The sequence below is a fragment of the Chlorocebus sabaeus genome, chromosome 27, assembly GCF_047675955.1.
Source record: "Chlorocebus sabaeus isolate Y175 chromosome 27, mChlSab1.0.hap1, whole genome shotgun sequence".
Taxonomy (NCBI): domain Eukaryota; kingdom Metazoa; phylum Chordata; class Mammalia; order Primates; family Cercopithecidae; genus Chlorocebus; species Chlorocebus sabaeus.
In genome coordinates, this window is record NC_132930.1 from 46,343,032 (window position 1) to 46,355,655 (window position 12,624).

General features: G+C 47.7%; 1 protein-coding gene across 9 annotated transcripts in view; it reads right to left on the minus strand.

The window, feature by feature from the left end:
- The window catches only part of RGS12 (regulator of G protein signaling 12), a 155,175-nt gene that overhangs the window by 57,093 nt on the left and 85,458 nt on the right, over nucleotides 1-12,624 (minus strand). For 6 of the 9 annotated variants that reach the window (XM_037983145.2, XM_037983143.2, XM_037983144.2 and 3 more), the window contains one exon: nucleotides 2,323-2,344. The exons of 1 other annotated variant lie outside the window; for it this stretch is intronic. In XM_037983145.2, the coding sequence (XP_037839073.2) occupies nucleotides 2,323-2,344 (22 nt within the window). Of the gene's footprint in view, nucleotides 1-1,380; nucleotides 1,459-1,500; nucleotides 1,655-2,322; nucleotides 2,345-12,624 lie in introns of those variants that run through there. 2 more of the 9 variants (XM_073012551.1, XM_073012552.1) reach the window with 2 other exon arrangements.

The following is a 12,624-nucleotide window of genomic DNA, read 5'->3' on the forward strand; positions in this document are numbered from 1 at the left end:
TCAGTCCCTCCTCGGAACTCAGGGCACATTTTTCCCACAGAAACCCAGGCCCGCCTCAGTGCACTGAGTCTCCCACTGACCATGACCTGAGTTTCCCTGGGACTCCCCAGGCTCCTGTCACTGCTGTGGAGGGCAGGGGGCCGGGGGGCCTCTTTCTGCCTGAGGCACCAGAAGGGGCAGCAGTGGCTGCAGGCGCTGGAGGGTCCAAGGCTGGAGCGGGGACTCTCCAGGACCGTGGGGCTGGACGTGTGGAGGCCCAGGGCTGGGGGGTGGGTGGAAGTCAGGGTGGAGGGGGCCTTTTGGCCGGGGCTTTCCCCCGTGGGCCTGAGCCTGGCCACCTCACCTGCAGTCTACTGTGAGCTGATGGATCTCCTCACTCTGCCTCGGTGCCCTACATGTAACAACAGCAGAATGTGACACCAACCTAGAGTTCATGTGCACATTAAACAAGATAACTGGTTCTCTTTACTCTCATAAGCAGAAAAGAAACTGAAGATGGAAAAATAACAAAAACACAAAAAGGAACCAAATAAACACATCCAGCCTGCCCACTGCAGTTCCTGAAATTCGGGGTGTGCTGATGACTATCTCCTCCCTCCCATCTCCTCCTCTGTGACTGAGGCTCTCCATGGAAAGACGGGCCTGTCCCAGTGGCCCCAGGGTCTGACACTGGGAAGAGAAGGAGGAGCAGGGGGTGGATAACCCTAGCGCCAGGGGATCTCCAAGTGGCCAGGACATACTTCCTCAGAGGGACACACAGAGCCTGCGCAGCGAGGAGCCAGTGACTTCCCACCCTTGGGAGGTGCAGGTTTTCAAACAATTGTAAAATGGACACATAATACAACTCTGAGGTTCCTGCATCTATTGCTGACAGAAGCAATCTTTTGGAGGCAAATAAAACTTATTATATATGGTGAAACTAAACATATCAGGTAAATCTTTCATGTATAAATTGCCTGCAGAAATGAATGTCTTCTGCCAGAAAGGAGAAGTGAGAACACAGCAGAAAGAGAAAGCGTGAACAGAACATTCAAAACACTGGTCACTTTATCCTGGATTTGGTTCCGGGTCCTGTTTCTTTTCATTAAGGAAGTTTATCCTCACCCCAGCTTAAGACTGATTAAATGACATGATTTTCATTGCACATAAAATAGGAAATAGAATTCCTTTTATTCTACAAAATACATCTCAACCACACGAGTGTCGGGATCCCTCTGGTCTCAGCTTCAGGTGCCCGTGTGTGTGTAACCCAAGATATGCTCCTCCTCCCACAGAGCGGCTGGCCCTCGAGGGCTCTGAGCTCTGTCCGCCCACCTGGGGCCCTCCTTGCCTTCCCACAGAGCGGCAGGCCTGCGAGGGCTCTGAGCTCTGTCTGCCTACCTGGGGACAGCAGCCCTTTCTGAGGCTGAGGACCAGGGCCAGCAGCTGCAGGACCAGAGAAAGTTGAGAGAACATTTGGTTTCTCTTTAATGCACAAATATGGCGGTACCTCAAACTCACCGGCCCCTGGGCAGCTTGTGCGCCACAGCCTGTGCCTCAGCCCATCCCTGGCCCACAGCGACACCAGGTGCACCTAATCCAGCTCTCAGGGACAGAAGTGGGGACAAAAGCGTGAGGTGACGATGAAACCCGAGAGCCTGCGGACTGTTGTGTTACTTTCTTGTAAAAAAAAAAAAAAAAAGAGGCATATTTGGGAGGAACTCTCCTTACTTGGGAGAGTTTTTTTTTTAATCATTGAACCAAAATGATAAAGATGACATCAGAGAAATCTTCAGTGAAATAAGACATTCCTGCCTACTTCCTTTTCAATCAGTCCATAAAAAGAATCCCTGTGCACAAAATTCTTTAAACACAGAAAGTAAGTTTTTGATTCCTCTTCATCCCACACTCTCAATTCATCTATTATATTTTTCCTGAGAAAATTCTGGGTCTCACCCAAATTTCCTGAATTGCTCAAATCCAGAAAGCACTTTGAAATCTTAACTTTCTGGTTTAAAAGCTGGTTATACAAGGGAAGAGCAAAAACACGTTTTAACTTGTCAGACACAGGCAGGCAGGTGGGTGCACTCCTCAGACACACAGCGCTGTATCACACTGGTGTTCAGAGCCACGGCAGGTCTCTTAAACAGCTTTCACAATACACACCGAGGCCACCTGGGTGCCACAGAAAGCACCCCCAAAATTAACTCACCTAGAACCCTCCCACAAGGAGACAGGGAAAACAACTCATCTTTTCTGAGGGCATCAAACGGCACATACACTTTCACAATTTGAAAACTTTATGAAAAATAAAAAATATATACATCAGAAATTGTGACTTACCGCCATCAGACACAGTTGCAGACTGAAAGAAAAGAGAGAGAGACATGAGTTAATTAAGCCTCATGACAAAACTCCAGGAAATGAAATGTCCATCTGAGGAACACAACGGGCAGACGCTGGGAGGTTCTCAGAGGCACTCTCCAGGTGGAGGTGTCCCGGGAAAGCCAGACGGCCCAATGAGTCAAGAGTCACAGCTCCCACTCCGCCCAGACTGGGTGATACCCAACAAGAGGAAGTCATCCTTTTCATTTGAAAAGAACAGATCCCAGCATGTCTGACATTACAGTCTTAGTAACAGCGTCAATGAAACCAACTTCATAAACTTCAGTAGTATCATGGCCTGTAAGTGACACACGCACCAGGGATAGCCACCAACAGCCCGCTCAGTGCCCATGTGCCGTGATGCCACCCAGGGCCACACTTGGGGGCAGCCACCAACAGTCTACTCAGTGCCCGCGTGCTGTGACGCCACCCAGGGCCACACTCAGGGACGGCCACCAACAGCCCGCTCAGTGCCCATGTGCCATGATGCCACCCAAGGCCACGCTTGCCGCCCCCGGTGCTCTCCAGCATCACTGCCCTCCCACAGGGGTGGAACCGGGGCCTAGAGAGGTGCAACGACCACTGGGGGCAGCAGGAGAGGAGTCAAGCCCAGAGTCGAGCCCCAGACCCAGTGCCTGCCCGCCCAAGCAGTACAAGAGCGGCCACCAGCAGGAGGGTTGGGGAGAAGCTTCCGAGGAAGGGGCTTGGAAGAGTGGAAGGAACTGGAGGAGAGCAGGGTGGCTGGCTTAAAGGCACCAGGGACAAGAACAAACAAGTCAAGTTATGCATAAGGGGTGGCAGCCAGTACTGGAAGGCCAGCATGACCAGGAAGAGGCTGAGAGCTCGAGGCAGTCAGCTGAGCCAGGAGGAAGCCGCAAAGAACAGGAAGCCACAGCGGCCCCGATGGGAGCCCTGATCAGGGCAACCTGGCGCTGCACTGGCAGGAAGGGCCCAGGGCACAGAGCCATCAGGCAGGTGCGGGACAAGCCCGGGACTCAGCCCAGGAGGGAGAGGAATCAGAAGGGGCAGGCTCAACAGGGGACACAGATGCCAGGAAGCGAGAGGGGCTGAGCAGAATGGAGCTCCAGAGGCTGAACAAACCCATGTTTGATCCGATCCCTGGGCGGGCACTCTGCTGCCATCTAGGCAGGAACCCCCTCACGTGGGGACCTCCCGGACAGCCTGGCAAAGACCCACTTCTGTCCTCCTCTCTGCCAAGGTAAGGGCTGCCAGGGCCAGGGGAGCAAACGAGAAGGTGCCGTGAGGGGCAGCCTGGTAACTCCTGGCCACCCCCAAGAAGTGGAGGACACTGGGGCTTTAAGACCCCCCACACCAAAATCCAAACAAGTGAGGCCCAGAGAAACGTCCCAAGGGGAAGGGAACCAAGGAAAAGGAGCCAGGACTTCCAGCTGCTGCCCCTACCGTGGCCCTCCACACGCGCTGTGTGCGTTTTAACATGAGCTGCGCACCCACTGGAATTCTGCACTTCCTGTCTGACTACCCCATGCTTAGCGCAGGGCCCCAGCCCTGCCTCCCGGCCGGCCAGCAAGGGCAACCACGCCCCCACGCAGCCTGGGCATCCGAGGCCCACTGCCATCCCTGGCCCGGCAACCTACACCAGCTATGCACATCTTTCTCCCCTTCAGAGTCTGTCCTCTGGCACCCAAAGTAAGCCCCCCAACAGGCACTGTGTGAGACCATCTGGGGCCAGCTTCAGAGGGTCCCGCCACCCCGACCCACTTCCCAGTAGTGCAAACACATGGCAGTCTGCATCCACCTCTTCACTGTCTTCTCGTCGGCCAGGAAGAGGAAAGAGCACACACCCCTCAAGCCAACATGTGGCCCTCGGCCCTCAGCCACAGGGACTGGTTTTTATCAGAGGCTATGGGGCAGCCACATCACAGGTACTGGCATATACACTTTGGAAAGCTGTCATTCCTTCCATGCCCACAGTAAATCATCCACGATCATGTTGCAATCTAAATAATATCACAGCAGGCTGGGCACAGTGGCTCACGCCTGTAATTCTAGCACTTTGGGAGGCCGAGGTGAGTGGATCACCTGAGGTCAGGAGTTTGACACCAGCCTGGCCAACATGATGGAACCCCGTCTCTACTAAAATACAAAAATTAGCCAGGTGTGGTGGTGGATGCCTATAATCCCAGCTACTCGAGAGGCTGAGGCAGGAGAATCGCTTGAACCCGGGAGGTGGAGGCTACAGTGAGCCGAGATAGTGCCACTGCACTCCAGCCTGGGTCACAGAGTGAGACTTCGTCTCAAAATGAATAAATAATATCACAGGCAAACTATACCTTTGAGATTATCAGAAGAAAATCCACAAGGCCATACAAAAATCAAAAATGCTATCAATAATATCTGAAAGATAAATCATAAAATGTAAACTTCATAAATATAAAATGTCACGCTCATGAGTAAAATTCAATTCTCAGAATCTGGCAGGCTGAACAAAGTGCTCTGGAAAATCTCTATACACACAGCATTTACATCCCCCAAATTAGCTGAAACTCGAGAACCAGGAGAGAGGGGTGTCCCAGAGGTCAAACAGACTGAAGGAGAAGGTGGCCAGGAAGCGTGTGATGCCCACCGAGAGGCCGAGGAAGGTGGGCACGGGCTGTCGCTGCTCCTGTGATGGGCACAGGCTGGGGGCCCGTAGGGCTAGACCAGAGTCTCTGGGAGGCTCCAAGACAGTGCCACTGATGCAGGTAAAGTATAGAGCTGTTTTAAAAGTAAACTTTACCTTTTCAAACAGTTTCAAATTTATGGAAATTATTTTAAAGACAGTAGAGAGATAAACACACTTTTTTTTTTTACAGTCTCGCTCTGTCAAGCAGGATGGAGTACAGTGGCACAATCATGGCTCACTGTAGTCTCAATCCTCCTGGGTTTGAGCAATCCTCCCATGTCAGCCTCCTAAGTAGCTGGGCTCCAGGAGTTCACCAACATGCTCAGCTAATTTGTATATTTTTTGTAGAGACAGGGCCTCACTATGTTGCCCAGGCTGGTCTTGAATTTCTGGCCTCAAGCAATCCTCCCACTTTGGTCTCCCCAAGTGCTAGGATTACAGGTGTGAGCCTCCATGTCCCACTCAAATATGCTTTTTAATATACCGCTACTTCCAAAGGAGTAAAGGGAAATAGGGAAATCCCTGAAATGAGACAAGGAAGGAATAGAGGGGGAAGCAGTTAGAAAATGCCAATGCCACTAGGGCCAGCCGGGTACCCCATGGTGAGCCTCGGCCACAGCACGGCTGTCCCCTCAACCTGAGACCCTCCATCCAGCTCGGCCATGGCCCTCGGGGAGCAGTGTTGTCCTGGGTGCAACACTCCTGGAAGCCACATATATTAATGCAAATCCTTCCAGAAAGAAAACAGCCCAACAGGGGCCCTCAGGAGTTCCAAATAGTGAGCCCACTTGAATATGAGTTCACTACGAAAAACCCAAGGACAGGCCCAACATGAGTGGGTGTCAGCAGAGACAACAATGAGCAGAGCCTCAGACACTGGAACAATCTAATGCAGAGTGTTGAATAACTATCTGTGAAGCTGTAGAGAAACAAAGGCTGCAGTAGAACAAGGGCACAGTGCAGATCGGAAAAAGAACCAGATGGAAGGAATGTCTGACAGTGAAAATACAATAGGTGAAGTTAAAGATTCAATAGGAAGGTTAAACAGAGAGCAGGCAGTTGAAGAGAGAATTTGGGAACTGGAAGATGGAACTGAAAACAACCACACTGACCACAGCACAGAGGGATAGACAGAGAAAATAAGGAGGAGTGAGAGAGAGCAGCAGAGAACTGAGGCAGTCTCCTCAGGATCTGAGGTTCAGAAATGACTGTAGAGAACTCCCAAAGACCGTCACCTACAAATGGTGCTGTGAGCAGGACTAATGCAAGTCAGCAAGACTTTTCAGTGAATCCCATGATGTTCATCTCCCAAGGTGGTCACAGGAGTTGAGACACCCACCACAGTGGCTCAGCACAGCATCCAGTCGGCACTCAGCACAGAATTAATTTACTAATCATCAGTGTCGCTTCTGGGTCACGGCTGGGCTTGCCTGTGCTCAGGAGCGGAGCTGAGGAGGAGGCAGAGTGACTGAGGGCTTGTCTCAGCATGAGGAAGGGCAGGGAAGGAGAGGGCACCTTGTGGTTCCTTTCTTCATTTCAAAGAGGGACATTATATCTCTGACAAGAACTTTTAGAATTTATGTCATCAAGGCAAGTGGAAAAAATAATGCAAAATGATTTCATAGTATAATCACAAATGTGTAAAATTTTCTTTAAAATGTAAGATCTGTGAAAACACACTCTCAAATACTGAAAAGACATAACTAGCCACACAGGAACAATATCCAAAGCTAACAGCAGTCAACCGCCCTTGAATGGTGAGGTTATGACTATTTTTTGACAAATAAAACTTTGTGGTGTACAAAGGGTGAAGGCACCAGGTGCTAGCAGGGAAGCCTCTGGCCTTCACATACAGGTGGCTGGACCTCAGTTTACACAGTGCACAGCTGTCTCACTCCCAGGTATATTCATTAAACAAAAGCAGTAAGATTCATGGTAATTATAAATGATCTCTTTGCAAATTAAGTAATCTTGTCAGGAAAGTCATCACCAATTTCTCTGAAAGTATGAAAACTTGGAGGAGGACAGCAGTTTGATGTCCAGGTGATATGGTTTGGCTGTGTCCCCACCCAAATCTCATCTTGTAGTTCCCATAATCCTGTGTTGTGGGAGGGACCCGGTGGGAGGTAACTGAATCATGGGAACAGTCACCCTCATGCTGTTCTTGTGAGAGTGAGTTCTCACAAGATTGGATGGTTTTATAAGGGGTTATTCCCTCTTTTGCTCAGCACTTCTCTCTCCTGCCACCATGTGAAGAAGGACGTGTTTGCTTTCCCTTCTGCCATGATTGTAAGTTCCCTGAGGCCTCCCAAGCCATGCAGAGCTGTGAGTCAATTAAACCCACTTCCTTTATAAAGTACCCAGTCTCAGATATTTCTTCATAGGAGCATGAGAACAGAATAATACAGTAAATCTGTACCAGAAGTAGGGTGCTGCCATAAAGATGCCTGAAAATGTGCAAGTGACTTTGGAACAGGGTAACAGGCAGAGGCTGGAACTGTGTGGAGGGCTCAGAAGAAGATAGGAAAATGTGGGAAAGTTTGGAACTTCCTAGAGATTTGGAGGGTTCAGAAGACAGAAATATGTGTGAAAATTTGAACTTCCTAGAGATCTGTTGAATGGCTTTGACCAAAATGCTGACAGTGATATGGACAATGAAGTACAGGCTGAGGTGGTCTCAGATAGAGATGAGGAACTTGTTGGGAACTGGAGTAATGGTCACTCTTGCTATCCTTTAGCAAAGAGACTGATGGCACTTTGTCCCTGCCCTAGAGATCTGTGGAACTTTGAACTTGAGAGAGATGATTCAGGGTATCTGGCAGAAGAAATATCTAAGCAGCAAAGCATTCAAGAGGAAGCAGAACACAGAAGTTTGAAAAATGTGCAGCCTGACGATGTGATAGAAAAGAAAAAATTTCTGGGGAGAAATTCAAGCCTGCTGCATAAATTTGCATAAGTAATAAGGAGCCAAATGTTAATCACCAAAACAATGATGAAAATGTCTCCAGTGCACATCAGAGACCCTTGGGGCAGCACCTCTCATCACAGGCCTAGAGGCCTAGAAGGGAAAAATGGTTTCCTGGGCTGGGCCCAGGGCCTCCCTGCTCTAGGCAGCCTCAGGACATGGTGTCCTGAATCCCAGCTGCTTCAGCTCCAGCCATGGATAAAAGAGGCTAATGTACAGCTCTGGCCATTGCTTCAGAGGGTGAAAGCCTCAAGCCTTGGCAGCTTACATGTGGTACTGGGCAAAGAAGTCAAGAATTGAGGTTTGGGAACCTCTGCCTAGATTTCAGAGGATGCATGGAAATGCCTGGATGTCCATGCAGAAGTTTGCTGCAGGGGTGGGGCCCTCATGCAGAACCTCTGCTAGGGCAGTGTGAAAGGGAAATGTGGGGTCAGAGTCCCCACACAGAGTCCCCACTGGGACACTTCCTAGTGGAGCTGTGAGAAGAGGGCCACCCTCCTCCACACCTCAGAATGGTAGATCCACCAACAGCTTGCACCATGCACCTGGAAAAGCCACAGACACTCAATGCCAGCCCTTGAAAGCAGCTGGGAGGGGAGGTGTATCCTGCAAAGCCACAGAGACAGAGCTGCCCAAGGCCGTGGGAGCCCACCTCTTGCATCAGTATGGGATGTGGGACAGGGAGTCAAAGGAGATCATTTCGGTTTAATGACTGCCCTATTGGATTCTGGACTTGCATAGGGCCTGTAGCCACTTTGTTATGGCCAATCTCTCCCACTTGGAGTGGGGGTATATACCCAATGCCTGTACTCCCATTGTATCCTGGAAGTAACTAACTTGCTTTTGATTTTACAGGCTCATAGGCAGAAGGGACTTGCCTTGTCTCAGATGAGAATTTGAACTTAGACTTTTGAGTTAATGCTAGAATGAGTTAAGATGTTGGGGGACTGTTAGAAGGGCATGATTGTGTTTCAAAATGTGAGGATATAAGATTTTGGAGAGGTCAGGGGTGGAACGATGCAGTTTGGCTATGTCACCACCCAAACCTCATCCTGAATTGGAGTTCCCATAATCTCCATGTGTCATGGGAGGGACTCAGCGGGAGGTAATTGAATCATGGGGGCAGTTACCCCCTGGTGATAGTGAGTGAGTTCTCATGAGAGCTGATGGTTTTTTTTTTTTTTTTTTTTTTGAGACGGAGTCTCGCTCTGCCGCCCAGGCTGGAGTGCAGTGGCCGGATCTCAGCTCACTGCAAGCTCCGCCTCCCGGGTTCACGCCATTCTCCTGCCTCCGCCTCCCGAGTAGCTGGGAATACAGGCGCCCGCCACCTCGCCCGGCTAGTTTTTTGTATTTTTTAGTAGAGACGGGGTTTCACCATGTTAACCAGGATGGTCTCGATCTCCTGACCTCGTGATCCGCCCGTCTCGGCCTCCCAAAGTGCTGGGATTACAGGCTTGAGCCACCGTGCCCGGCCTAGAGAGCTGATGGTTTTATACGGGGCTTTCCCACTTTTGCTTGGCACTTCTCTCTCCTACTGCCATATGAAGAAGGACATGTTTGCTTCCCTTTCATCACGATTGTAAGTTCCCTGAGGCCTCCCCAGCCATGTGAAACTGTGAGTCAATTAAACCCTTTCCTTTAAAAATTACCCAGTCTCAAGTATTTCTTCATAGCAGCATGAGAACAGACTAACAGGTAATATTAAATTTTTATTTAAGGTATGCAATGTGATATTTTAATATATGTATACACTGCAATATGATTATCACAATCAAGCAAATTAACATGTACCTCTATCACCTCACTTAGTTACCATTTTTGTGTGTGGTGAGAATCTATTCTCTTAGCAAATTAAGATTTACTCTTGTAGCAAATTTCAAGCATACAATAAATGCAACATTATTAACTACAACCACCAAGCTGTACATTAGATCTCTAGAACTTACTCATCTTATAAATGGAAGTTTGTACCCTGTGTCCAACATCTCTCCACCACAACCCCCAGGCATTGCTAAGCACCAATCTACTCTCTGCATCCATGAATTCAAGGGTTTTTTTTTGTTTTTTTGTTTTGAGACGGAGTCTTACTCTGTCGCCCAGGCTGGAGTGTGGTGGCGCGATCTTGGCTCACTGCAAGCTCCACCTCCCGGGTTCACGTCATTCTCCTGCCTCAGCCTCCCAAGTAGCTGGGACTACAGGTGCCCACCACCACACCCGGCTAATTTTTTATATTTTTAGTAGAGATGGGGTTTCATCATATTAGCCAGGATGGTCTCGATCTCCTGACCTTGTGATCCGCCTGCCTCGGTCTCCCAAAGTGTTGGGATTACAGGCGTGAGCCATCGCGCCCGGCCAAATTCAATGTTTTTAGAGTCCACATATAAGTGAAGCCACACGTTTGGCTTCATTCATGTTGTTGCAGGAGTTCCTTTAAGGCAGAATATGCTATTCTTGTTCTCTCTCTAAACATACACACACACACACACACACACACACACACACACACACACATATATACTGCACATTCCTTTATCCCTTAGGTTTTCATATCTTAGCTATTGTGATTAACGCTTCCATGAACATGGGAGCACAACTATGAGAGACTGATTTTATTTCCTCTGGAGACACACCCAGTAGTGGATCATATGGTAGTTCCATATTTAATTTTTCAAGGAACCTCCACGCTGTTTTCCACAATGGCTGTACAATTTACATTCCCACCAACAGCGTAAGGGTTCCCTCTTCTCCTATCCTCACCCACACTTGTTATCTTTTGCCTTTCTGGTAACAGCCATTCTATAGGCATGCAGTGACAGCTCAGTGTTGTGACTGCATTTCTCTGATGATGGGTGATGCTGAGACCTCTGCATATACCTATTGGCCATCTGTAGAGTTTCTTTGGAAAAATGTCTACTATGGCCTTTTGCCATTTTTTAATTGGGTTATTTGGTTTTTGCCACTGAGTTGTATAAGTTCCTTACGTATTTGGATATTAACCCCTTACTGCATATGCAGTTTTCAAATATTTTCTCCCATTCACAGGTTCCTTTTTCATTTTGTTGGTTGTTTCCTTTGTTGTGCAGAAACTTTTTACATCAATGTAATCCCAATTGTTTACTTTTAGTTTGTTGCTTATTCTTTTAGTGTCATGTCCAAAAAAAAATCATTGCCAGGACTGACGTCATGGAGCTTTCCCCTGTGTTTTCTCCTAGGAGTTTTTTTGGTTTCAGGTCTTAAGTGCCTTTAATCCATTTGTGAGCTGATGTTTGTGTATGGTGTGTGATGAGGACCCCATTTCTCCACATGACTTCAGGGGCAGCCATTCCCACATCTCCTGGCACATGTGGACCACTGTAAACATGTTTATGAATTAAAGCACAACACTCTTAATGTGTACTCTCATATACAGTACTATTTGTATTAATAATTTGTTTCCATTGGCCTATACTTCTTGGATTCTTTCCAAATTTCCATATATACACATTATACTTACAAAAAAAGTACAGTCACAAAAACAAAGTCACCCATGGAAAAAGATCCCAGTAAGTCAGTATTTTTCGGTGCTTACAATTTAAACATATACCATAATTAAACAGCTATAAAAATTTCTATAACACGCCTCCAGAATTGGAATTTACACTAAAGTAAATACATTTCTGTTTTAAGGAAACTGACAAAGTATTTTAAAATGTAACTTAAGTCCGCACAATCTCTGCTCCTCTGTGGGTCTCTTGAACATGTCAGCTCAGCTGACAAGGACTCAATTGCTCCTCTGCAGGAAGTCTGTCTGGGCCACACACGTCCGTGGAGATCATGGATATTTTATTTTGAAATTAATGTTTTGAAAGTTTTAAAATATTTATGTGAATAGTGTCACATGAGGAATCTAACCTTTATTAAGGTTTATTCTGTCAGTAACACTAGACAAAAGGAATTATTAGAACATATAATTTCCAAATTTTATTGGTTTACAGTAATATACTGTAATATAAATTTTTCATTTTGAGCCACTGACAAAATTTTCTACCTTGAACATAAAAACTATTCAATCACCACATGATGTTCCTAAAATAAGGCACCAAAGGCCTGCAAGTTGCTCAAATGCATTAAATGTTTTCAATGCAAAGAAAAGAAATATAAATAAATGAATTAAGAATTTAATAATCAGCTGGGCTGGTGACTCACGCCTATAATCCCAGCACTTTAGGAGGCCGAAAAAGGAGGATCACTTGAGCTCAGGAGTTCGAGACCAGCCTGGGCAACATGGCAAGACACTGCCTCTATAAAAAATACAAAAATTAGCTGGGTGTGGCGGTGTGTGCCTATAGCCCCAGCTACCTGGGGGGCTGAGGCAGGAGTATCGCTTGAGCCCCCTAAGTGGCTGGGACTCTGATGGCTCCTGCACAGAGGGACCCAGTCCTTTCCAGCTGGAAGAAAGTCAAGGCTGCAGTGAGCCATGATCACACCACTGCACTCCAGCCTGGGTGGGAGAGTGAAACCCGGTCTCAAAAAAAAAGAGAATTTAACAATCCAATTTGCACCTAATATATGCTTTACTTTTTAAAATTTCATCCTTTACATTTCAAGACCATCTCTTGCTGGACTAAATGCAGAAAAGCACAGCATCCACACCAGAGGCTGAGGCCTTGGA